The 24,775-nt window shown below is 44.3% G+C and overlaps 1 protein-coding gene across 6 annotated transcripts in view; it reads left to right on the forward strand.

The window, feature by feature from the left end:
• Window positions 1-20,997, forward strand: part of COL6A3 (collagen type VI alpha 3 chain) — an 82,586-nt gene extending 61,589 nt beyond the window's left edge. For all 6 annotated transcript variants that reach the window (XM_057744216.1, XM_057744219.1, XM_057744220.1 and 3 more), the window contains 8 exons: window positions 1,105-1,201; window positions 1,819-2,517; window positions 3,703-3,805; window positions 6,343-6,890; window positions 8,227-8,490; window positions 9,544-9,642; window positions 19,305-19,469; window positions 20,203-20,997. In XM_057744216.1, coding sequence (XP_057600199.1) covers window positions 1,105-1,201; window positions 1,819-2,517; window positions 3,703-3,805; window positions 6,343-6,890; window positions 8,227-8,490; window positions 9,544-9,642; window positions 19,305-19,469; window positions 20,203-20,243 — 2,016 coding nt within the window. In that variant the 3' untranslated portion in view covers window positions 20,244-20,997. The remainder of the gene's footprint in view (window positions 1-1,104; window positions 1,202-1,818; window positions 2,518-3,702; window positions 3,806-6,342; window positions 6,891-8,226; window positions 8,491-9,543; window positions 9,643-19,304; window positions 19,470-20,202) is intronic.
• Window positions 20,998-24,775: the final 3,778 nt, after the last annotated feature.

Below are 24,775 nucleotides of genomic sequence, written 5' to 3' on the forward strand. Positions count from 1 at the left end.
TTGATTGATTAATCAATTAATATTTACTCAATGCTGATTCTGTTGTGCAGTCCAGGACGGGTGGATGACAGGTAGGAAGGGACACAGCAGGACCAGGACCAGTAGTGAGGAGGCCTTGGTTCTAGTTTTAGTCCAACCACTTTCTTGGTTTAAGTCACTGAAAGTAACATGGGACTGTCACTTACCCTCTCTGTGTCTCAGATGTCTCACCTGTAACAGATGCAGGGGGGCATCTTCCCTTCCAAACTGGATATTCTATGGTTTTATCCCTACCACGTCAGCAAGACACAGTTGGGTCACTGGCACCATCTCTCAGGGTGTATCCTGCCAAACTTCAGGCCAGTTTGGGCACAAAGTATTGGGTTTGGGACTCCGGCTTGGGCTACCAGCCGTATGTTCCTATTAGGTGCTCACATATGAACATCTCCCCTTGTGAGGGCCAAGGGATCCAGAACCATTCACGTTTCTTAAAAGCACAGTCTCAGCAAGTTCAAAGAGTCAATCATTCATTCATTCAATTTACTCATTCACAAAATGAGTAATCAGTGACAGTGTGCCAGCGCCTGTGGTGTGCAAGACTTTTTGAATCTTCTGGAAATGACTTCATGACTTGCTCTGTTGTTAAATCCACTTCTAGACCTGGGCCCACGGGAGAGGGCCGGAGCGAACATTTGCTAGTTGCTAATATTATTGCTAGAAAGAACGTTAACATTTAGGTCCCTGCTATTTGCTAGAGGCTGTAGCAGGCACTTTACGTATGTTACCTAATTTAACCCTCCAAATAACTTTGTGGAAATTTACCATTATCTCCATATTGCAGCTGAGGAAACTGAATTCCAAAGAAGTTAAATACCATTGCTTCAGGTCCGGCAGAAAGTGCAGGAGTGGGGTTTGAACTCCAGCTTATCTCATTGGAAGAAAACTTATGTTTTCCTCTTACAATCAGTGCCTTCCTTCCTAACCCCGCTTCCCAAGGAAGAGGAGATATTGATCTATTAGGGGGTTTATTTAATTGCTGTGACTCTAATGTATTCTTCAGCTACATTTTCAAATGGTAACTTACCCTGTGTACTCCTACTAAGCATTTCCTTTTGTTTAAACCAGATCAATAACACAGCGGTGGGTCATGCCCTTGTCCTACCTACTGACAGAGACCTCACAGACTTCTTGAAGAATGTTCTGACTTGTCACGTTTGCTTGGGTAAGGGGCTTCTCTAAGAGGAAAGTCTGTCCAGCTGCAATTGTGAAACACACTATCCACAGAGGGACATTTGAGTGAATAATTATCATCTGTACAAAGAGCTTGAGTTAAATGAAGATCAGATAGCCTTGTATTTACCAGTGTAAGTGCTGCATAAGTAGTTCCCATACTTGAAGCTGACTCCCCCAAAACAGAGCCTCTCTTTATTAGGAGAACAATGAAGTCTATAGGTAATAAAGGAGGAAGTGGGCTCTACTTACATTTTAACCTTGGAGTCCAGCATTTAATTATCTGGTTTTGTGACTTTCTGGAACACATTTCGTCAAAGAGTGGTAAAGAAGTAAGGTGTTTTTCTTACCTCACTTACCTTTTCCCTTCCCTTCCCTTCCCTTTCTTCTGTTATGCCAATGTTAACAAGGATTTCAGCTTACTGATTTGTTTCCTCTAGTAAATGTTAGGTGATGAAAACTGAAATCTGGCCACAATAATGTCAGCAAGGTTTACATAGGTTTCTACATTCTGTGCCATTTCTAATGACCCCAGACTCCCTGCAGACTGATATGCTGTATCTCGTTGGGAGGGTCAGAGAATAAACGAGCTGCCATGCTTCTTTCTAGACATCTGCAACATCGACCCATCCTGTGGATTTGGCAGCTGGAGGCCTTCCTTCAGGGACCGGCGAGCAGCGGACAGCAACGTGGACATCGACATGGCTTTCATCTTAGATAGCTCCGAGTCCACCACTCTGTTCCAGTTCAACGAGATGAGGAAGTACATAGAGTACCTGGTCCGACAGCTGGACGTGAGCCCGGACCCCAAGGCCTCCCAGCACTTCACCAGAGTGGCGGTCGTGCAGCACGCACCCTATGAGTCCGTGGGCAATGCCAGTGTGCCGCCTGTGAAGGTGGAATTCTCCCTAACTGACTACGGTTCCAAGGAGAAGCTGGTAGCCTTCCTTGGCAGCAGGATGACACAGCTGCAGGGGACCAGGGCCTTGGGCAGCGCCATCGACTACACCATTGAGAACATCTTTGAAAGTGCACCCAACCCCCGGGACCTGAAGCTTGTGGTCCTGATGCTGACGGGTGAGGTACAGAAGCAGCAGCTAGAGGCAGCCCAGAGAGCCATCCTGCAGGCCAAATGCAAGGGCTACTTCTTTGTGATCCTGGGCATTGGTAGGAAGGTGAATGTCAAGGAGCTGTACAGCTTTGCCAGCGAGCCAAATGACGTCTTCTTCAAACTTGTGGACAAGTCGACTGAGCTCAACGAGGAACCTCTGTTGCGCTTTGGGAGGCTGTTACCGTCCTTCATCAGCAGTAAGTCCTGAGTGCATTTGGCTCCTAGGAATGGGGCCGTGGGCGTGGGAATGATAGCAGTGTGCCCATGTTGACCTGTCCATTCATTCAACAAGTATATAAGTGGCTGTGGTACCTATCGCATCCCGGACACACTGTTAGGAGCTGGGGTTGGCAATGGACATGGACGGGAATCCTGCCCTTGTTCACTCATTTATTCAACCAAACCCCTCCCAGCCACAGACTGTGTCCCTGGGAGTTTATATTATAGTCTAGGTGGGCGAAGGGGTGAAATGCACGTTTATTAGGCATGACTATACTCTTGTATGTCACATTGGAGTGTGTCCTGATGGGGATCAGGGAAGCTTCTAGAAGGAGCAGCATTGATCTGGGCTTAGCCCCCAACCCCCCACTTGGATACCTCTGAGCCTTTGCCGATGTGGCTCTCCCTCCCGACAGTGCTCTCCACCCCTGCTTCAGCAACAAACCTGCATTCATCTTCAAAAATTATCTCCAGAGCCCCTGCTCACTGGGATGGTCCCCACTCCCAAGGCTGGATGCATTCCTTACCGCATCTATTACATGGCCTGTTGGTCGTTCATTTATGAGTCTGTGGTTCCCATTGACCACACATCCTGGAGGAGGTGTATCACTCACCACTGCTTTCTCCAGAGTCAGCACAAGAAAGCATCTAACAAATGAGGGAGATTTATAAAGTTTATTTAAAACTTTCCCCCCCAAAGTTTTAGAGGAAAAATGTGGAGCAAAGGTAGGCCAGCAAGTTCACCCAGGGGCCACTATTACTGTCTTTAGAAGGTTAAAAACAGAAGTTTTCTTAAACAGCATTGAGAAAATGTTCGAAACAATTTTATTATAATGTGATGTTCTAGAGCTTGGAACTTGTTAAGCTCTGCACCTGATTTTTCTTCTATTCCTGTCTTCCCTCACCTTGAGTAAATGTTACATTTAACCTAATTGCCCAAATATTGCCAAACAGGAGATGCTGGCTTAAGCTGCTTTGTGGATCAAGTACCATTATGCGCCATGTTTCAAATCACTGTGTTTAGATTGTCTGGAAGAATGAATGAATTCAACAAATATTTGCAGACTACCCACTATGTGATCCATGTAACTCCTTAGCTGATTAATTTTAATTTGCAGGTGGTTCACATGCACTGAAATATTTTTTCTTCTCTTCTTCTCCAGGTAAAAATGCTTTTTACCTGTCCCCAGATATCAGGAAACAGTGTGATTGGTTCCAAGGGGACCAACCGGCAAAGAGTCTTGTGCAGTTTGGTTACAAACAAATGTAAGTGATTATAATAACTGTCTCAGGAGTGAGAGTGCTAGGGGCAAAGCAGCGGTCCTTCAGCCAACAGCTAACTTTATGGGGTGAGGGTGTTGAAATCCAGAAAACGTGACTTCCCGAAGGTCACATGGGGCATTTTGGGGGAAGAGTCTGCTGTATCCATTAACTTATGCTGTGTAACAAGCTACCTGAAACTTAGTGGCTTAAAATAACTATTCGCTTAATATACAGTTCTGTGGGGTGGCGGGTTGTGCTTGGGCTCAGCTGGGCAGTTCTTCTGGCCTCTATGGGGCTCATGTCCATTTTGTGGTCAGCTGCTGGTCAGCGGGGGACTGGTCATCTAGGGTGGTCTCACGGGGGGCGGGTGTGGTTTATCTCTGCTCTATGTGGCAAGCCTGAGTTTGTGCACAAGGAGACGAAGAGGTTCCGTGAGAGAAGGTGGAAGTGAGAACGGCTTGCTGAGGTCTAGACTGGAGCTGGCACACTCTCACCTGTGCTCCATTCTATTGGCCAAAGCGCGTCCAAAGCCAGCCTCGCTAGATTCAAGAGTGGGGAGCTGGACTTCTTGGGGGGCCCTGCCACATCACATTGGACAGGGCATGGGTCCAGAGAGGGTGGGCCACTGGGGCCATGTGTCCCAACAGTCTGCTCTAAGTGGTGTGCACTGATTTTGTATGGATGGGACATGTGGAGCAAAAAATGGACTCCTTGTCTTCTCAAAATGATTAATGTGGTAACAGCACAGGTGATGGTGGTAGCAAGAGGAGGTGACATGCATGGTCTCCTAGGAAGACTGATGAGAGGGTTGGGCCTGGGTGGGGCTGCAGTGTCCATGGTGATGCAGGCCGCTCAGCACATGCTCTGGGGCCTTACGTCCAGATCTGTCTTTGCTACCAACTCCAGGAGCAGAGAGGCAGGCAGTATGACAGGGGGACATGGTGGCAGGAACTGAGGTCAGGCAGTGTACCAGCAATTTGTTTCCTCTCAAGAGAAGGCCACCGAGTGTCATGCTTTGGGCAGGGGAGACTTTGACTGTTACATCCAGATGAGGTGCAGATTTGAATTACCCTTGCAAAGTGACTACCTGGCTCACTCCTGGCTGAGCCCCAGGGTGACCTCTTCCTACCGCCCATACGTCTCCCTACACCCCTCAACTCCTTCAGCTTTTGCCTTTGTCCTCAGAGGGAACACTTCACATCTCAGCCTAGCATTGAAAATTATTCCCAAGGCAGCTGTGATCCTTCTCTGGGGCAATGATGCTCGTCCTGCTTGATCTAGGTTCACAGGTTCTGTTTTACTAGCCTTTTACTATCTGTAGAGTTTCCCTCGAACATTCCATCAAGTTGGCTCAACTTTATCTTTAGGGAAAACAGAATGAACGAAGACACCTAGTATTTGAACTTTTATGATATCAACTTGAAAATATACTGCCTGTGCCGTATAGCATGACATTTCTATAAAATAATGAATGTTCACCTCAGGGCAAGAAATGAACAAAATTGAGTCTGTGCTACCGTGTCTGCTGTATGTTGCTGTTCTCTTTAGGGATTCATAATAAATCAAGAAATTGTGAGAAAAACAACCACATACATAAAAATTAATGCAAACAAAAATACACAATAAGCCTTAGGAATGAAAATATAGATGACTTGATGATCTCCCAGTTCAACACAGCATCTTGTTTATTTTTTTATTTAAATTTTTAATAGAGGTACAGTTGATTTACAATGTTGTGTTAATTTCTGCTGTACAGCACAGTCATTCAGTTATACATATACATACATTCTTTTTGTTGTATTCTTGTCCATTATGGTTTATTACAGGTTATTGACTGTGGTTCTCTGTGCTATATAGTAGGACCTTGTGTATCCATCCTACATTTAACAGCTTATATCTACTAACCCCAATCTCCCACTCCACTCTTCCCCCAACCGCCTCCCCCCTTGGCAACCACAAGACTGCTCTCTATGTCTGTGAGTCTGTTTCTGTTTTGTAGATAGCTTCATTTAACACAGCATCTTGAGTGGATACTTTCTTATAACGAGAGTAGCTATTAACTGATCTTAGTTTTTTGTGTATGTGTTTCAGTTAGTCAATTTTTACAATTAGAGCATTATTTAAATATTTTACTTTTACTATTTATTATTAACGATAAGTATTATTATTATGACAACATTTATTTTTGTTTCTTTCCTCTCTCCCTATTTTTATCAGTTGAAAATAAGATGTCAAGTGTATTTATAGTACAATAGAGGCTTCATTTTTAATAATTCTATTTTTTTATATGCTGTCCAATGTCTTTTCTGTGGCACAGATCCTAAAAGGAAGGAATTTAGTGCATGCAATACTATATGTAATATATAAAAGCTACTGCATGTGTTTTGGTGAGATAGCAAATTTTTCATAGCTCATGGAGTTATGTCTTTGTCTATTTTATTTTAATTTAATTTAATTTAATTTAATTTTAGTCTTTGTCTATTTTAGATAGCAGGAGAAAGTATGTAAGAGTTGAAGTAATATTTAATATGTTTTAACAGAAATGTTCCGAATAACGTTACTTCAAGTCCTACATCCAAACCAGTGACCACAACAAAGCCAGTGAACACCACCACCCAGCCAATAACAGTGGTAAACCTGCCGGCCTCAAAGCTAGCTGCCGTGAGACCTGTGGCCGAGAGACCCATGGCTGGGAGACCCATAGCCACCAAGCCCGAGGCTGCCAAGTCCATGGCCACTAAGACTGAGGCCACCAAACCCGAGGTCGCCAAGCCCGTGGCCACCAAGAATGAAGCCACCAAGCCTGTGGTCACCAAGACTGAGGCCATGAAGCCCGAGGTCACCAAGCCCATGGCCACCAAGACAGAGGCCACCAAGCCTGAGGTTGCCAAGCCTGTGGCCACCAAGCTTGTGGCCACCAAGTCTGAGGCTGCGAAGATGGCCACAGTCAGACCCGCGGTGGCCGCAAGGTCTGCAGCAACAAAGCCGGCCCCTGCCAGGCCTCCTGCTGTTGCCAAACCCATGGCTGCAAAGCCTGAAGCCCCAAGGCCTCAGGCAGGGAAACCGGCTGCCGCCAGGCCCGCCATGGGTAAGAAAGCCACCAACTGGTGATGTCTCATTTACTGTGTCTACGGCTTGTCCCGCGAAGCCTGTTTACAAAGAAATCTAGACACAGTCCTTGATCTGGGACTTGACATCTAGATGATGTATTTTGAAAGGTGCTGGTTTGAGCATGAAATTACCAAAACATGGCTTTTTTCCCCCCGTATTAGAAAGCAATCTTTCTCTTCCCCCTGTGAGGCTGATGAGTTCCATGCAAAGAGCAAGTGAAATAACCCACCCCCCGCCACCACCTCTGCTGCCCATTTGCCCACTCACCACCCCAGCCGCAACACGCACCGGGGCAAGCATGGGTACGCTCATCCTCTCAGGGGTGTCAGCGGGCAGCCGCCACCCACCTCTCCTGGAAGTGCACTTGTCTTTGGCTGCAGGGATGAGTTCTATGTAGACTAGGGTTTTCGACCCCATCAAGGGAGTGAGAGAGAGAGAGAGAGAAAGAGTTGTCGGCTCTTAGGTGGTGAAGTGCATGTTTCTGTGCTTTAGTTCTGGAGCCACACCCCCTCCCTTAGAATATGACTCAGGAAGGTCTGGGTGGAGCTTTGCAATTGCAAGCCTGGTGCCCGCTGTGAAGCACATAGCCACGGAAAAGAGGCCCAAGCCTCGTGTCGCGGCAACATCGGGGTGTTTTGTTTAGCAAACTGAAAAATTAGAGCCCAGATGATCAGTCTGTCCCCACAGATTGAGCTACGTGCTGGAACTGCCCCTGAGAAGAATACATTCCAGGCTGGGTTAGATAGGGTGGGTAGGTGGGCTTAATGGGACTCAGACTGTGTTATTTTATTTTTCCCACAAAGAAGATCCTAGAAGTTCCTGTAGAGTCACAAACTGCATAGAAAAGTGAAGGCAGGATGTATGTGCTCCTGAAAAAATGGAGATTGTCTTCATCTTATGAACAGAGAGAAAGCAGGGATTCCTTAAAAGAATTTCATGTCATGCCCTAAAGTTCCACCATGTATATTTAATATATTTTAAGTTAGGGGCTCATTCTGTCTTGAATACTTCTGAATGAATACACTGGACTGTGCATTTTCACAGTATCTCTTTAATAAGAGAGATTTTCAGCAGAAAAAAAGGTAGTTATGTACCTGGCCGATGAACAAGGAGATTTTTGATTACTGTGAATTTCACGTTTCACAGAGGCTGCTGGGTTCAGGAGCTTGAATGAGAAATGGGTTCTCTTCCTCACCTAAATTTCAGATCGACCGTCTATGGGTACATCTCTTTCAGAGCTCACCTCTGGCCTGTGTGTTACTATCATTAGGGTTTTGTTTTTTACCTCATGCTTTCTGTACTTGCTCTTGCAGTTAAGGCGTCCCGGGAAGTCCACGTGTCTGAGGTCACAGAGAACAGCGCCAGACTCCACTGGGAGAGGCCTGAGCCGCCCAGCCCTTATTTATACAACCTCACCGTCACCTCAGCCCACGATCAGTCCCTGGTTCTGAAGCAGAACCTCACGGTCACGGACCGCGTCATCGGGGGCCTGCTTCCTGGGCAGACGTACCACGTCATGGTGATCTGTTACCTGAGGTCTCAGGTCAGAGCCATCTACCAAGGCAGTTTCAGTACAAGTAAGTGCACAGTCGGTTCTGGAAAAGCTGGTACCTGTCTCTGCGTGGGCTATCAAATGGGCCATAAAGGGAACCATTCTTATTCATTGAACTTGTTCTGAAACAGCAACAAGGTTAAAACGAAATCCTGTGTGTCTCAGTGGCACCCAACTTGATAAATTAGCAAAATGGAGAATGGGGTTCCTTGCGAACTGTTGCCCTGCCTTTGGGGTCCTGGGCTACTCGATGAAGGAAACCGGATCCGTGTGGCCTGAGAGCAGCCCCTTCCCAGGGGGGAAGAACTCTGCCCGTGGAACCTGGCTGGGTCTTGGCTGCCCACCATGTCCCTGTGTCAGAAGCATGTACCCATGTTCAGTGAACTGAAAACACCACTGAGTCACGGCTCCTTAGGGAGTAACCGAGGAGCCCATGAAGTCGCACCATCCAGGGGCCATGGGACATCCACAGCCACGGTAGAAAGGGCGCCAGTGCATCCCTCCCCTGGTCTCACTGTGCTCAGGCTCTGCCCTCTGCTGTGTTGGCCCCGGGCTCCTTTGCTGTCCCAAGGCCTGCCTGCGCATGATTCCCCAGTCTCTGTTAATTATTCATGCTGCCCCCCAAGTTCTCCTGGACCCCCACCCCACCCTGGACCCTTCTCGACCCCTGCTGCTCATGGGACGTGGAGGGGGAGGCCAGCGTTGCTGACATCAAAGAGCTATGATTGAGGAAAGGCAATTCCCATCAGTTACCACACAACCCATGAAGGTATGAGTCCTAAGACCCTTCAACCCCAGGGCTCTGTTTCCTTGGACGGAAGCAGAAGGGGTTATGTGGAAAAGTGGAAGGATCTGGTCCAAGCTCAGAGATTTCCTCTGTGTGCTTGTTGAGATAAGTCAAACGTGCAGACAACAGACATCAGCAGTGTATGCAGAGACTTCTTGGGTCTCTATGTTTCAGTGGCCCACCCTCACATAAGACATGATCTAGAAAGCCAAGCCCACCTCAGTCCCATAGGGTTCCTAAGTCTTTCATTTTCTGAATTACCTACTAGAGGTGTATCTTTTTCTTTTATAGAGAAAATTCAACCTCCACCTCCGCAAATGGCGAGGTCAGTTTCTAGTTCAACCATCAATCTAATGGTGAGCACGGAACGGCTGGCGGGCAGTAAAACAGGTGAGCTGTGAAACTCTCATGTCCATTGCAGCACGGAGAAAGCATTCTTCTAAACGGTTTAATCTGCTGGGGTTCTAATTCTCAGACCAGGAGTGACTTGTATGGGGAAAGTTCCAAAGTGGCTCTGTGTGGCCCTTCCTGGTCTTATTCTGTGAATTCCAAGTTGCCTGTCCCCAGGCTCTTAGAACAAGTTGAATGGGGGCTGTAGCCAGGAACTCATGTGTCCCTTAGTCATTTCCCGGTACTTTGTCTTGGGACTCAAGTTGATTTGTGGTTCATGATGAAGCAAAGCGTAGGGTTCATCCACTCGGTGATTTAATCTAATAAAAAACTGCTTAGAAAAACACAAGACAAATCAGATTGGAATCCATGAAATCCACGGGTTTGGAAGTGACCCATGAGATCGATGTTCTGGTCCCAAGTTCCTAAGCACACACCCTGGCTTAGTCTAGCCTGCCATCCTCTGTGGGCCTGAGCCCGGGCACATGCACACTTCATGTGAAATCCGTAACGGGCTAGGCATGTTTTTGGAAGTGACAGCTGTGACTTGCTTTTGTTCCTGGGCAGTGGAGCTCTGGGGACCCACAACCTCTCATTCAGGGGAGCATGAGCTGAAGTTGTTCATCCGTGGGGAACCGGTTATTGAAATAGCCAGTACTTTGCTTAAGAGTATTCTGCAAAAGATATTGATGCTAATTCCACAGTCAAGTATTTAGATATCTTATTGGTTTACAGACCCCAAAGCAAAGGGTTTCCTCTAATTATGGGGACAGTTCATTAGTTTTTGATATATTGGCCACAGGAGAAGGAAGGTGTATTTCTCTGCAATCTTAATTTCTATAATGGATTGTGATGAAAGGCGTTTATTGGTTGCCTAGCTGCTTTCATACGGTTCTAGGTTTAAAAGCAGCTGTACTTTCTCAATATGCCCTGCATTGCCAGAAGCAGCAACATGTTATTTTTTTGAGCTGTCAGCAAGGATTTCCCACTTTACTCTCTCCAGTTTAAGTTTTCAAATGATCCTTGTTTCTCCACCTCATCCTTTTTGTAGAGTCTGCATTGTAACTCATCTGTGTTTACGTGAAATTTGGTGGTTTTTGACTCCAGACATCCATCTCTTTGGGGCCACTTGGAAGTAGAGGGCTTTTGATTCTTTTAGTTGTTGCTAGAGGGAATCTTCTCTGTTATTAGAATACTGTTTTATTCCATTGATGGACTTTCCCTGTGTCCATGTATATGTGTGTATATCTACATCTGTACATCTACATTTATCTATCATCTACTATCATCTATCTATCTATCTATCTATCTATCTATCTATCATCTATCTATCTATCTATCTATCTATCTATCTATCTATCTATCTATCTATCTATCATCTATCTATCTACCTACCTACCTACCTATCATCTACCTCTATCTATCTATCTATCTATCTATCTATCTATCTATCTATCTATCTATCTATCTATCATCTATCTATCTATCTATCATCTATCATCTATCATTTATCTATCATCTACTATAATCTATCTATCATCTATCATCTACCTATCTATCTACCTATCATTTATCTATCTATCTATATCTATCTATCTATCTATCTACCTATCTATCTATCTATCATCTATCTATCTATCATCTATCTATCATCCCTTAGTTCAGCCATAACCCATACTGACAGGTGACATCAGGAGTTACTAGACAGAAGGTGATGAAGTCACTGCAGGAATTATGAAACTATCACATACACAGATGTGTCAATAAACCAACTACTTATAGAGCTGCAAAATGTTTTAAAATAGTTTACTTTTGGAAACAAGTTTAGGGATTGGTCTATGTTAGAGACAGCCATGTGTTTTTCAGACTCTTTTGGCCTTTCCAATGGAAAGATTGATGGAAAAAAAAGAAATTCTCTCCTCTTGATATAAATTTATGGGAACAATTCAGGAATTCACGGTAGATTGGATAATTAAGCTTCAACTTCTTAAGAGTTGTATAAAAAGGTTTTATAAAAACCTTTAATGCTGTGATTTTTATCTCTAACTAAAAAAATGGCAGTAAGGATGTGGCGTGATGGTTTGGGATGGAGAAAAAAACTGAAATCTCAGCCCTTTTGATTTCTTTTTTTCTTATTTTTTAAATTAAAGTATAGTTGGTTTACAATGTTGTGCTAGCTTCTGGTGTAAAACAAAGTGACTCAATTATACATACATATATGTTCTTTTTCATATTCTTTTCCATTATGGGTTATTACAGGATATTGAATATAGTTCCCTGCACTATACAGAAGGACTTTGTTGTTTATCGACTTTATATATAGTAGTTTGTATCTGCTAATCCCAAGCTCCTAATTTATCCCTCCCCTGCCTGTTTTCCCCTTTGGTACCCATAGGTTTGTTTTCTATGTCTGTCTGTGAGTCTGTTTCAGTTTTGTAAATAAGTTCGTTTGTGTCATATTTTAGATTTCACATGTAAGTGATGTCATACGGTATTTGTATTTCTCTGACTTACTTCACTTAGTATGATAATCTCTAGGTTCTTCCATGTTGCTGCAAATCACATTATTTCATTCTTTTTTATGGTTGAGTAGTATTCCATTGTCTATATATACCACATCTTCTTTATCCATTCCTCTGTTGACAGGCACTTGGGTTGCTTCCATGTCTCGGCTATTGTGAATAGCACTGCTGTGAAAATTAGGGTGCCCGTATATTTTTGAATTAGAGTTTTCTCAAGCTCTTTGATTTCCGCTCATAATCAAGGGACAATGGGTCAGCCTTTGTCCCCTGCTCTGGGGGTCCCCAGCAGGCCCGAGCCCACCCCAGTTCCCTTCCTGAGTCCCCTCCCGACACGATGCTTGAGCTCAGGGAAGCCGCAACAGACCCACTAGGGTTTCACTAAAGATATGGATCCGGCCAGATGCCATTCTGGCTTCAGAGTCCCTGAAATCTGTGCATGGTGTTTGCCACTCGTTGCTAACTTCACCCCTTGGAGAGTATGGGAAATGTAAAACTTCTAGCAAATTCAGTGCTTCATTGAGAGAAAATGATTAGCAATAAATTACTCAGTGAGATTTGGGGATGCTTTTGGTTCTCTTATGTGTGGTCCAGAAGGGGTAAGAATATATAAACAGTGTTGAGTTAACATAAACAATACAATCTTAAACAAGAATCTGGCTGGGCTGTCTTGTTTTTTAAGACTGAGTCACAGATTCAGACGTAGGAAGGTGTTTTCAATCCAGACCTCCAACACTTAAGTCTCTCCTCTTCATGTGACAGAGAGAAAAGAGATTTTGAAACTGGGGCTTGTGTGTCTCTCAAGGTGCCAAGTGGTCATTAGGTACAGATGAATCCAAACCTTTCTCCTTCCTTTTGGTTGTTACAGAAGCCTCAAACCCAGGCCTTGAATGTTCTTTCACCCTTTCACATGTGTGTGTATTTTCCCCCTACTGATTCAAGTCAGTCTGAAAATATAAATTACTTGTTCTTCTTAAGAACACGTTTCTGCATAATTGATCTCTAGCCTGCAAGTAACAAAACAGCCCTTTCCCTGGAGAAGTCACTTAATAAACATTTGCTCAATGAACATATGTAGGTTCACACACACACACACACACACACACACCCCATTTTGAAAGCTCTTCTTGAATTAAATTAATTGAATATTTACTTTGAAATGTATACATTCAAAATGGGTAAACAGATTAGGAGATGGAAACTTGTTTTCCTCCCTCCCCCTCCCCGCTATAATTAAGGCATTTTAGAAATTTTCCTCAGGGGGTAAAACATTTTAATAATATTCATATTTTTTTTGCAGCTAGAAAAAGGAGTGACAACCAATCATTGTTTATAAATAACTTTTAAAAAATATACTAACTGTATTCTTCCTCAGTAGTTGCATGTATATTTCACATCTAAATATCAATTGCCACAATATGCATTATTTCTCCAAAGACGAATTTTCTAGACAATTCAGGCAAAAATAAGTTCTATTTTTTAATTTTTTAATTTTTTATAAATTTATTTATTTATTTATGGCTGTTTTGGGTCTTCGTTGCTGTCTTGGGCTTTCTCTAGTTTGGCGAGCAGGAGCTACTCTTCATTGCAGGGGCTACTCTTCTCAGTGCAGTGGCTTCTCTTGTTGCAGAGCATGGGCTCGAGGCTCTCAGGCTTCAGTGGTTGCGGCACGAGGGCTCAGTAGTTGTGGCTCGAGGGCTCTAGAGCGCAGGCTCAGTAGTTACTCCAAGGCATGTGGGATCCTCCCGGACCAGGGATTGAACCCATGTTCCCTGCATTGGCAGGCGGATTCTTAACCACTGCACCACCACAGAAGTCCCAGGCAAAAATAAGTTTTGAAAGTAGCTTTTATATGTGGACATGAACATGGTTTGATTCCTCTTATTTTCTTCAGCACCAGTTCATTAGAAATACGGTTTGTGCCTGCAGAGATGTGTTCCTCTCTTAATATTAAATGCTAGGCACTTTGCTTTTTTACCTCTATGAATAAAAGATTTACCAGGTTTTGAGTCTATATTTTTAAACATTTTTTTAAGATTTATTTTATTATTAATTAATTTTATTTTTGGCTGCATTGGGTCTTCGTTGCTGCTCACGGGCTTTCTCTAGTTGTGGCGGTCGGGGGCTACCCTTCATTGCAGTGGGCTTCTCATTGTGGTGGCTTCTCTTGTTGCGGAGCACGGGCTCTAGGTGTGCGGGCTTCAGTAGTTGCGGCACTCAGGCTCAGTAGTTTTGGTGCACAGGCTTAGTTGCTCTGCCTGGGGAGCCCTTGAGTCTATCTTTAGGAACTGAATTTTGTCATAGTTTACCACTTGGGATTTAGGAAACATGGTGACCAGTGTTTGAATCTATGCAGGAATCTGTGGACAAAAGCTCTGTGAAATGAAAATGTCTCTGGTCCATGGCATCTAGTTGGGGAGAAGACTGAGCAGTCCTCATACTTGAGTTTTCATATGTTAATGCTCGACCCTTTTGAATTTCACATTTAACAGATCCTTCTTTGTCAGGAATTTGACACAGGCACAAAATGGGAGGACAGCCTAGTGAGGGGATCCTTTGTGCCCCACATGAGGCCTGGCCCTGTGTGGCATGAAGTGTGAGGTGTGGCAGTAAGGCCTCAGCTTGAGATGAAGGTTGATTACAACAGCAGACCAGTAGCATCATCACTAACCATTCAGGATTCCAGATTTCGCAATACTATATGATTCCATTTTAAATGGTTCATACTTGTGTTTTCCTCAATAAAACAAGCGCTGCAGAAAGAAAAATCCCACCCTACTTTTTGCTTTCCTCAACACCTAAAAGAATCACACCCACTTTTCTGGGATACATTTACTGCCTGAAAATGGCAGTTAGCAGCAATTAAATCTTTCAGTGATTATCACAGTCTTGAAAAAGCACTGACTGTGCTAGGCATTTTTGCAGCATGCTTTGTTGCTGCTGGTTTTGAGGCTGCAGTATTGTTGCTGATGTTGGTTTTAGGTGTTTGTCACCATCTCTTTCCTCCTGCTTCTCATTTTTGGCTAAAGAAGGCTTGGATGACTATTTTATATGCATATGATTAGTAGAGCTAAGACTCTGAAGTTTTTAAACAGCAAAAAATTTCTAACTCAGAAAATGTGCTTTTTACGAGTACAGCGTTACAGAATGAATCCTAAATTATTGGCTCACCCATGTGTGAAGAAATGTTTCAATGCATAAGAGAATCAAAATAACTAACACAATGTGTAACATTCTTTTTTACTTACTCTGGAAATTAGCAATCTGTAGAAATGACCACATTTTTGTCTGAGCAGGCATTCCTGGGTCAATGACACAGCTCTGAAGGAAATAAGTTCATCAAAGTTTTGCTTACTTTATTGCTTCTAAGATGTACAATTTTTCCCATTGCATACTTCTGCAACTGAAATGTGACTTGAAGTTGATGACATGTCATGGCTTACTGACAACATTTTCTCTTACTTAGTAGATTATAAAGCAATAGCGCATCATAACATTAAGCTATCTTAGATTTGATGAAATCCAGTATTTGCTTGGCTGTGTCCACTATGAATCTATAGCGTGTGGCTGCTGTAAAGATGATGTGATGGGGAAAATATATGACTTTATGTTGATAATAATTTAAAAAAGTAACTTAACCCCATGAGTTGAGGTTCATTAAATGGCAACAGATATTTTCTCTACTTTGTGGAGGAGACATAGCCATCTTCACGGCTGTGTGTTTGTTGCTGGGTGAGAATGTAGCTAAGTTAGCTACCATGTTTGGGTTAATGGGTCTCCAAAGGCATTTGGCTTTTTTTATTATGAAGTATAAAAGTCTTATGAAATAAAACTCTATTGGTCAAGACCTGAAACTACATTTAAAATACAACTACAACTACACTTAAAGTTAAAAGTAAAAAGAAAGTTTCCTTGGTAACTTTTGAGCCAATCAACACTCAAAATGTAGACACAGGAAAATTTTATTTATTCCTGCCAATTGTATCTGCTTTGGAGCTTTGGAAGCACTTTATATCATGTCAACAATGTCTGATCTGAAGGCAATTAAACCTTCTTCTTGTCTTGAAACCATTAAACTAATGAGGAACATATTTACACATATTTACAACTACAGTGTAAACACTTTCCCCTTCTCTCAGCCCCCACCATTTTGCTTAAGAAAGCACTTAAATACTGATAGCTTGCTGGTTTGTAGAATGTCAAAGTTGATGCCTTTAAAAATGCTGTTTTTAGACACTGTACAAATCTGAACTGATAAAAATGGGAAGATTTTCCAATTCAACATGTTTTTGGTTTCAAATACTTTTTCTAGTAGTAAAATAACAGATGTGCATTGTGTAGAATTCAGAACATACAGAAAATATAAGTAAAATATGATTCCCATAGTCACAGCTTTGATGGCCATCGATGACCACCATTGATGACCCACCATTAATATCCTCCTTGTATTTTCCCATGGATATTCCATGTGGGCACACGCATTCATGCACACACCTGTTTATCATAGAAATGGGCTGTGTTTCTTTGTGTGCCTTCCGTCCCATGGCTGTTGTTGTAGGACATTGTAAGTTGGCTCCTGTGGCTTCCGCGAACATGGGATTCCCTGGACAGGGTTTTCCAGACATCAGGCATACATCAGTTTCCTCTCGTATTTGGGTGCTCACTGAAGCCCAGTGACTGGTCACTATTTCACCAGGAAGTTTCACCAGATGGGGATCTGAATCTGGCAGCCCTTCAAGTCTTTCTTTTAAAATGAAACTTATTTACATTGTTATTCTAGGGAAAAGAGAATCAGGAAATGTTGTTGATAATTGTCACTCCCCAGGGTCTCTGAGGCTCCGGTTGGATTCTCAGTATCAGGAGGAGAAATTCAATGAATGTGTAGCCAGACACTTCTCTTGCATCAAGGACCCCAGGCTCCCCCAGGGTGGGGCGCCAAGGGGAAAACTCATTCTGGAGGGAAACATAAATAGTTGTCATGTCCAAAGACTTGTTCTAGAGAAAAACTCAGTGAGGTCTAACCATCCCTCTTTGAACTACAGGACATTTTAATTTTGGGGACTTTGAAACAATTGTTTTAGCATATGTAGACATAGCTTAGGCGAGTCCAGCCTACGTGGGTTTCACAAATCAAAACGATGGGAGTTTAAAACTCTGAGTCTTCTTAAGAACATAAAACCTCTGATTTTGATGCCTTAAAAATGGGGAATCCCAGGTTTTTGTCTTTGACTAGTGTTGAGGCCCGCACTAATATATTTCTCTTGGTTCTCCAAGTATCTACGTGTCCAGAGTAAGAGTGTCCTGATATTTCATTGGTAAACTTTACAGGTCTTGGCAGTGACTGCTGCTGGAATAAAGGATGTACAATAGAATGCAAGAGCCGTAGTTTCGTACTAGAGAGTGAAGGTGAAAATCAAAGGAAATTGGAAAAGCCAATAGGTCAGGTAGCAGTGTCCTGCTGCAGCACTGCCTCCAGGCTGGGCATCCTTGAGTCTGGGAAGACTTCTGTCTGCTTCAGGAGAGCACAGGGGAGTAGGACCCAAAGAGCTAAACATAGATGGCCAGGACTGGGTGCATTTGGAACAAGTAAAGTGGAACCAAACTGGGCCACTGGGGGCTGCTCTGGAGAAGAAAGGGGAGGGCAAGAGGCGACCATTTGGCCAGGTTCCCATGCTAACAGGGGACCCGCCGGTAAACAAGGGATGTGTGTTGGTGGTTCAATGATCTTGCCTTGCTCAGTCCCCTCATTCCTTAAAACCAGGCCTTTGCCTCCAGCGTTGGCACATCTGAGAGGAGGAAAATTGTTTTTATAAGTTGATATCATTTTATCCTGGCCTCACTGGGTCTTCAAAAGCTCTTGGTAGTGCTGCTGGCCTCCTGGGTCTCTGAAAGGGTCTGCAGCTCAGAGATGCTGTAGTTGTGGGGCCACCTTCCTTCTGCAGGGGTGACAGCCTCCTCAAAGTCACCAGGCAGCATCTTAGACCAATTCTGAGCCTCAATCCTGTGCCTGTAAGTCTGGTCCATTATGGTTGACCTGAGCTTTGGTTTTCTACCTGAAGCCCTAGATATTCTTTTCACTTCTTGGTCCTCACCAGCACTGCAGATGTTCAACACTCCTGCCACCCGAGAGGCTGGGGGAAAGGCCCCCGGAGATGCCAGCCCTGCGTGGGGAGGACCCGTGATTCACGTGTGTTATAGTTATTCATGTAAACATGGAGCGTTTTCCACTCCAGGGGGTTTGTTTTACGTTTTTCAGACTTTTCAGATAACAGTTCAGATTAATGTTTCTCTTTTCTAGCCCGATCTAGAGTTTGCCAGAAACTCTGTAAATAGAAGTTTTACTGTGTGTGAACTGTAAACGTTTCTTTCCAGGCATGGTGGAGAATGTAGCTTTTACTCTGCAGCTGGGCTGCATCAGAAGCATGCATTTAAAACATAAACTTCCTTAACTGGAAAAAGAATGCTTCTCTGTCTTCAAAATAGCTTTGCAATGTGACGTTTTTGCCGCCGTGAATTTCACATCAGTGTTAGCACTTCTTTTGGCTTGTTAAATTTGGCTGGTCACAAAAGTAGTAGCTACACACACACACACACACACACACACCACGTATGCATATACACACATTCATAAAGGATTTTCTCTTTCCACTTTAACTTTTGTTTTAATCTACTTGGCTTGTAGTGAAATGGAGAGTCTTGTTTTTGAACAACATGTCAGAACTTAATTGCTATTTTGCCAAGAAGTTGAAAACTCCAAGGTTTTAAAATTAGGTTTCTTCTCTGAGGGTTGCGTGTTGATAGAATTGGAGACGAACTGACCCAGTGATTGGAAAGGGGAAAACCCAGTTCATTTCATCTGAAATTATCCAATAATAATTGCCAACATTTGGGATTCCAAGTGTAGTTTATGAAGTCCTTTCATCGATGGGATTGCATTTATTGGTCTCAGGGCTGTAAGTGATTACTACGTCCACTTGACAGTAAGGAAACGGAGGCTTTGGGAGGTAAAGGAAGTTTTCTTCCTGGAAACTCTTCTCTTTTCTCTCTCTGACAACACTGTGATTAGACCTCCAGTCCCTCGTGCTGGGAGCACAGAAACTTACCTATTCTCATTAATCCTCTTTCCCCATCTCGTTCTTCAAGATATATGTAAGTTGCCAAAAGAAGGAGGAACTTGCAGGGACTTTAAATTAAAATGGTACTACGATTTGGTGACTGAAAGCTGTGCCAGATTCTGGTATGGAGGTTGCGGTGGAAACGAAAACAGATTTGATTCGCAGGATGAATGTGAAAAGGTTTGCCCTCCTGGTAAGTGATTTTTCTTTTGTGTTGGTGGTTTTTGCAGATTAGAGATCCAGGCCAATGTCACCTTTTAAAGATGTTTGAATGATAATGATGGTGATAGATTTGAAAAAGAAGATAAATTAGATTTTCGGATGAGGAAGGTATACAGATAAAACACATGGAATTAATTTTCTGAGTTAGTATTATTTCCTAAAAACATACTTGTATACTTGTATTTTTGCCAACGAGGAAACATACGACGAACTGCTCCTCACCCTTAAGAAATGCTACTAAGTTTCTGTTACTCATAAAATACTGAAACAGAAAATAATATAATGAAGAATGAATAATAACCCCTGTATAGTCTAGTTGTCTTTAAATAATCTTGCTTCCTCTAAACGATCGTGCCAACGGCATCTCTCCATTACATTGGGCAACGTGATTGGGAATAAAATCAGAACAGCTACACAGAGAGCCTGGGGCCAGTGCCGAATGGGACACTGGGTTTGCTTAAAGGTCAGGCGGGTGATGCCAGGAGAGAGAAAGGGCTCAGATGGCACAGAGAGCCCCAGACCCTAGGCTGAGAAGCTTCAGGGCAGCCGTTGAAGGAAATGAACTGGAAAGTGAGACTGGTGATAAAACCCAGAGGCCGTGGATCATCTTCATGAGCAATACGGTGTCCTTTTGGGTCAGTAATGTGCCTTTTCCCCTCCTCTTCCCTTCCACCCTCACCCCCCGCCCCTCCATCCATGCTCAGTGCTCATCAAGCCCGGAGTTATCGCTGCGATTGGGACCTAAGCATGGCTGACCAGTGACACATACCTCTTGAAGAAGAAGGAGTCAGCCATCGCCAGTCATCTTTGTAGAAGCTCTGGGTATAGATTCCCTTGCACTGTACCATTTCATGCTTTGATTTACCCTCGAACTTGGGAGGAAATGTCTGCCGCATGACCTATCAATATGGTGCTAAATGTGTCTGTGGACCCAACCCTCTTTGTCTCCGGGCAATTACATCGTATATTTTGAACATTGTGTAATAGTTATCCACTGCTGGTGTTTATGTGAACATTCCTATAAATTCAAATTCCCTCTGGAGTTTCACATTATGCCTGTTTCAGGCACGTGTAAGGTCTAGAAAATAACCCCCAATTTCACAGCTACTCTGTATACTTCTGCTTCGTTCATTTTTTTCCCTCTTAATTAAGCATGACTTTAGATGGAAAGCCTGTGCATGGAGAAAAAACAAGAATCCAACTTTTTCATTTTCCCCCCAATTTCCTGGATTCAGTTTCGAGCTAATTTCTTTTTTTCTAAAGCTTCTAACAAACAATCTAGTTAGAAGGAAACAAAATCCCTTAATCTTTGTGCACTGTTGTGGGACAAATGCCTTAATTAAAGAATGAAAAGAAAATCATAGTAGAGAAGATTTTTTTGGCATTCCTCTAATGTCATGTGTGTGTTTTATTTTTTTGGGGGGGGGGTTAATTTTAATTTTAAAATTTTTAGGAAATTTATACAAAGAAACTTTTTAATAAAGTATATTGAAAGTGTTGTGGGTTTGGTGTTCTTGGCTGTGTTGTTTCCATAGCACCTGTTGTCAGAATCACCTCTAGGTCAGGGGAATTGGGCCCTGCTCAGGCCCGTGGTCTTGGGTACCACCCTTTGATTTCCAGTGATGGGGCAAGGGTGCTCTATCAGACAGTGCGAGACCAGTAGATCCAGCTCTCCATGGTCAGGTGGGTCATATTCCTTGCTTAGGGCCCCTGGGGCTTTCTGGTCTTAAGAACCAGGCTGGCTATCATGCTTTCCTTTGACTTCTAGTTGGGGCCCAGAGATGTGGCCTGTTTCCCTGACTCTTTAAGATAATTGTTTCCAAGGAGCTCCCTTTGCTCTCAGCTGTTGTGGCTGCGAGGTGGGATGACATTGGCCTAGGACTCTCCAGTGCCGTTTCTGGAGTCTCAAAGACGAAGCATAAAGTTTCTTTTTTCTTTAAAGACCTTTTCTTTCCTCCTGTCTTCAGAAATAACATGAAAAACATATAAATACATACTTAGGCGGTACCCGAATTCCACTTGGGAAGGAAAATGAATTTGGTTGATAAAACACATCTACTCTGACAAGTGCTTCTCGCTGAGCTCTAGGAACCTTGGGTGTGAACAGAACTGTTTCATGTAAGATTGGGGATGGATCTGTCAGTTAATCTATTGATTGGGGGGAGAGAGGAGGAGAGAGAATGTGTGTAGAGCCATGGAGATGGGTGGTGAGAGGCTGGGTGGTCACAAAGACCACTACCTGTGATTTCCACCAGATCTTTGGGTGGAATATCTAAATTCACAAATGCACTCAAAGTGAGCACATCTGCATAGCAACTGGAGGAAGAACTGAGCTTTGTACTAGAGTCAATGTGACAGAGAATGTAGACAAAAGGCAGAGATGGAAGGAAGGGTGATGAGGGCAGGGGAGACCTCTGCTGGAATCTTCAGGAATCTGGGGGAGGACTCAGCACTTTCCAACCCATGACATTGGGGGTTTTAGTTTACCTGCACGTTGTCGGGATGGAGAGAGCCTGGCTGAACATCAGGGCAGCTCGGGGGGGAGGTTGCAAAGCTTTGAGGACTCCTGAGAAGCTCTCACAGTCAGGGGGCCTCTGGACCATCTCTGCCCTCTATGTCCTGCTGACCACCTCCCCATCTTCGAAGGGCCCCCTTTTTAGCACAAGGCCAAACCAATAGAACTACCAAGAGCTCCGTGATGGCCACGAATTCCTTTCAAATGGATCTTCACCCTGGGTGGGAAATGTGCCTTCTGTGACTTTCTCATTGATTTTCTCTCCAGCCCCACCAGAACAGCCCCCTTCCACAGAAACAGGCCTGCGTGTGGTCAGGCCAGGTGCATCCCATCCCACTGGAGCAAAGAAACATTTATAGTGGGGATTGGGAGAGGGGGCCTCACTGGTGTAGTGGATGGGACCGTCTGTGCGCACTTCCTGGGGCTGCCGTAACCAAGTGCTACAAAGCAGGGGGCTTGAAACAACAGACATTGATTGTCTCATAGCACGGGAGGCTGGAAGTCCAAAATCAAGGTGTTGGCAGGGCTGTGCTGCCTCAGAAGCCCGTAGGGCAACCCTTCCTTCCTTCTTCCTTCTTTCTGGTGATTCCTTGCCTTGTAGGCATGTGAGTACAATCTCTGTCTCTGTCTTCACATGGTCCTCTTATTATAAGGATACCAGTCACACTGGATTAGGGGCCCACCCTACTCTAGTGTAATCTCATCTTAACCAATTATATCTACAATGACACTATTTCTGAATAATGTCACATCCTGAGGTCCTGCGGGTTAAGACTTCAGCATATCTTTTTTGTGGAGGACACAGTTCAAACCATAACACAGTTTAGCGTTTCCAATATCTGCTCCCAACTCTGCTCTGTCGATCCACTGCTAAAAGCAAGGTACAGCTGTAGTCAAGAGATTTCAGCTGAATTCTGTCACTTCCATGTCAGTGTTGGTTATTGAAACCGTCACTACTGGATCTTCAGGCTGGGTCCCATTCATTTCAAAACTTACATCCCAGATGCTGTTCAGAGTCTTTTCCCTGTGGACCCAGTGCAGGCTGGTCTCCTGGTACTGGATGGATTACAGTGGAGAAGCCCATGGCTTGTTCCCTCCCACCTTCCTTTTTACTCCCCAGGCCTGTGGAGTTCTGGGCTGGAGCTCCTTCCTGTGCTCCGGAGGTGAACTTGGAGCTGACTTTGTGTTGGCTTCTGTTCTCTCTCACCAGCCCCTCCCTGGGCTGCCTTCTGTGGCAGGGTCCCATGCTGACTCTCTCTTGAGGCACATGTTGGTTCTCTGAAGGAATCTGGGGACCCTAGCCTGTCAGTTCTGTGAACCTCTTCCTCCCCTCCCAGTGCCCTACTGGGTGTCATCCTCCTCACAGACCCTTGGTGCTGGTGTCTTTGTCCAGGAGAGCATCCTCTTGGAGAGCAGTGTAAGCCAGTCAGCTCAAGTCTGGACATCTTCTTGGATCATTTAATCCATAGGAAACACTCATGACCTAGCCACACCAAAAGTAGCCACATCCCTCTTTCCACTCAACCAGGGGTCAGGGGTCCTGTGGGCCCAGGGGTCAGGAACATGGTCAGTTGAAAACTGGTCCCCAGCTCCTGACTTGGCGGGTGATGGGAAGGAACGATTCATACCATCATCTCCAGCTCCAAGTGTTTCTCTTATGGCTTTGTCTTCGGGGACGGGGTCCGGTGGACGCCCCTTCCTGCTACTGCAGGGAGTAAGTCCCTTCCCCTCTACCTGTCAGGAGGTGAGGGAAGAGCGTGGCATCTTCATAAGCACTTTGTTGCCCTCAAAAGGCCCCCGTGACCTCTCCCCTGGCCCTCTTCTACCTCAGCATGACTCTGGTTACTCTGCAGTGTGCTCTGCGCTGGGGCCCTTGGCCATCATCTTTGGGAAAACAGGACCCACCAGGCGCCCAACACCAGCCTCTTGCAGGGATGTGATGAGTGGAGAGCTCTGAGCCCCAGCGCTCTACTGACAGGCTGATCACTGCTTTCCCTCCTGCCCCTCGGTTTCCTAGAAGGAAGCCTCGGCACCCCAAGGACCCCACTGGTGTGTGAGTCTGCCTCACAGCATGTTAGTGACTGAAGCCTCCTTGAGGGGGTGGGGGAGAAGGCTTGTCACACATCCATGGTTTGACTTCATACACAGGCCCTTTAATAAGCCATCTCAGCCCCAAATGCCCTCTCCCCCAAAAGCAACCCTCCTCTTCCCTGCCCCTGCTGCTTAAAATACCCTCCCTCCTCGCAGCAGTTTCCAGGTCTTCCCCTTGGCAGGGGCACTTTCGGAAAACCAAAGCCCAAGAGATGGCAGAATGGTGGACATCTTGCTTCCTGCACTGTTACATGGGGTCGGTTCAACCCATTGCATTAAAAAAAAAGTCAACTTTACATACAATAAAATGCATCCACTTCTGTGTGTTTTTTGATTAGTTTTAACAAATGAATATACTCATATAACCCTCACCACACTCACGATGGTCATCATTCCCAGAATCCCATCCGGCAGTGTGTGTAAATAAACAATGTTTAAGGTTACCGTGACTTTTCTGCCAGTAAATTCACATGTAGAAATTTATCCTAAGGAAACAATTGGAGATGCACAAAAATTTATGTTCAAGGATATGGCTTTATTTGTAACGACAAGAATGAATTAGCAATCCTCAAAATGGCCAACAAGAAAAGGATGCTTAAATATATCCCGTTTCACCAACAAATGAAAAAGATAGCCATTAAATATGTCACAATGCTGGTAAATGGTCCCTG

The sequence above is a fragment of the Hippopotamus amphibius genome, chromosome 8, assembly GCF_030028045.1.
Source record: "Hippopotamus amphibius kiboko isolate mHipAmp2 chromosome 8, mHipAmp2.hap2, whole genome shotgun sequence".
NCBI classification, from domain to species: Eukaryota; Metazoa; Chordata; class Mammalia; order Artiodactyla; family Hippopotamidae; genus Hippopotamus; species Hippopotamus amphibius.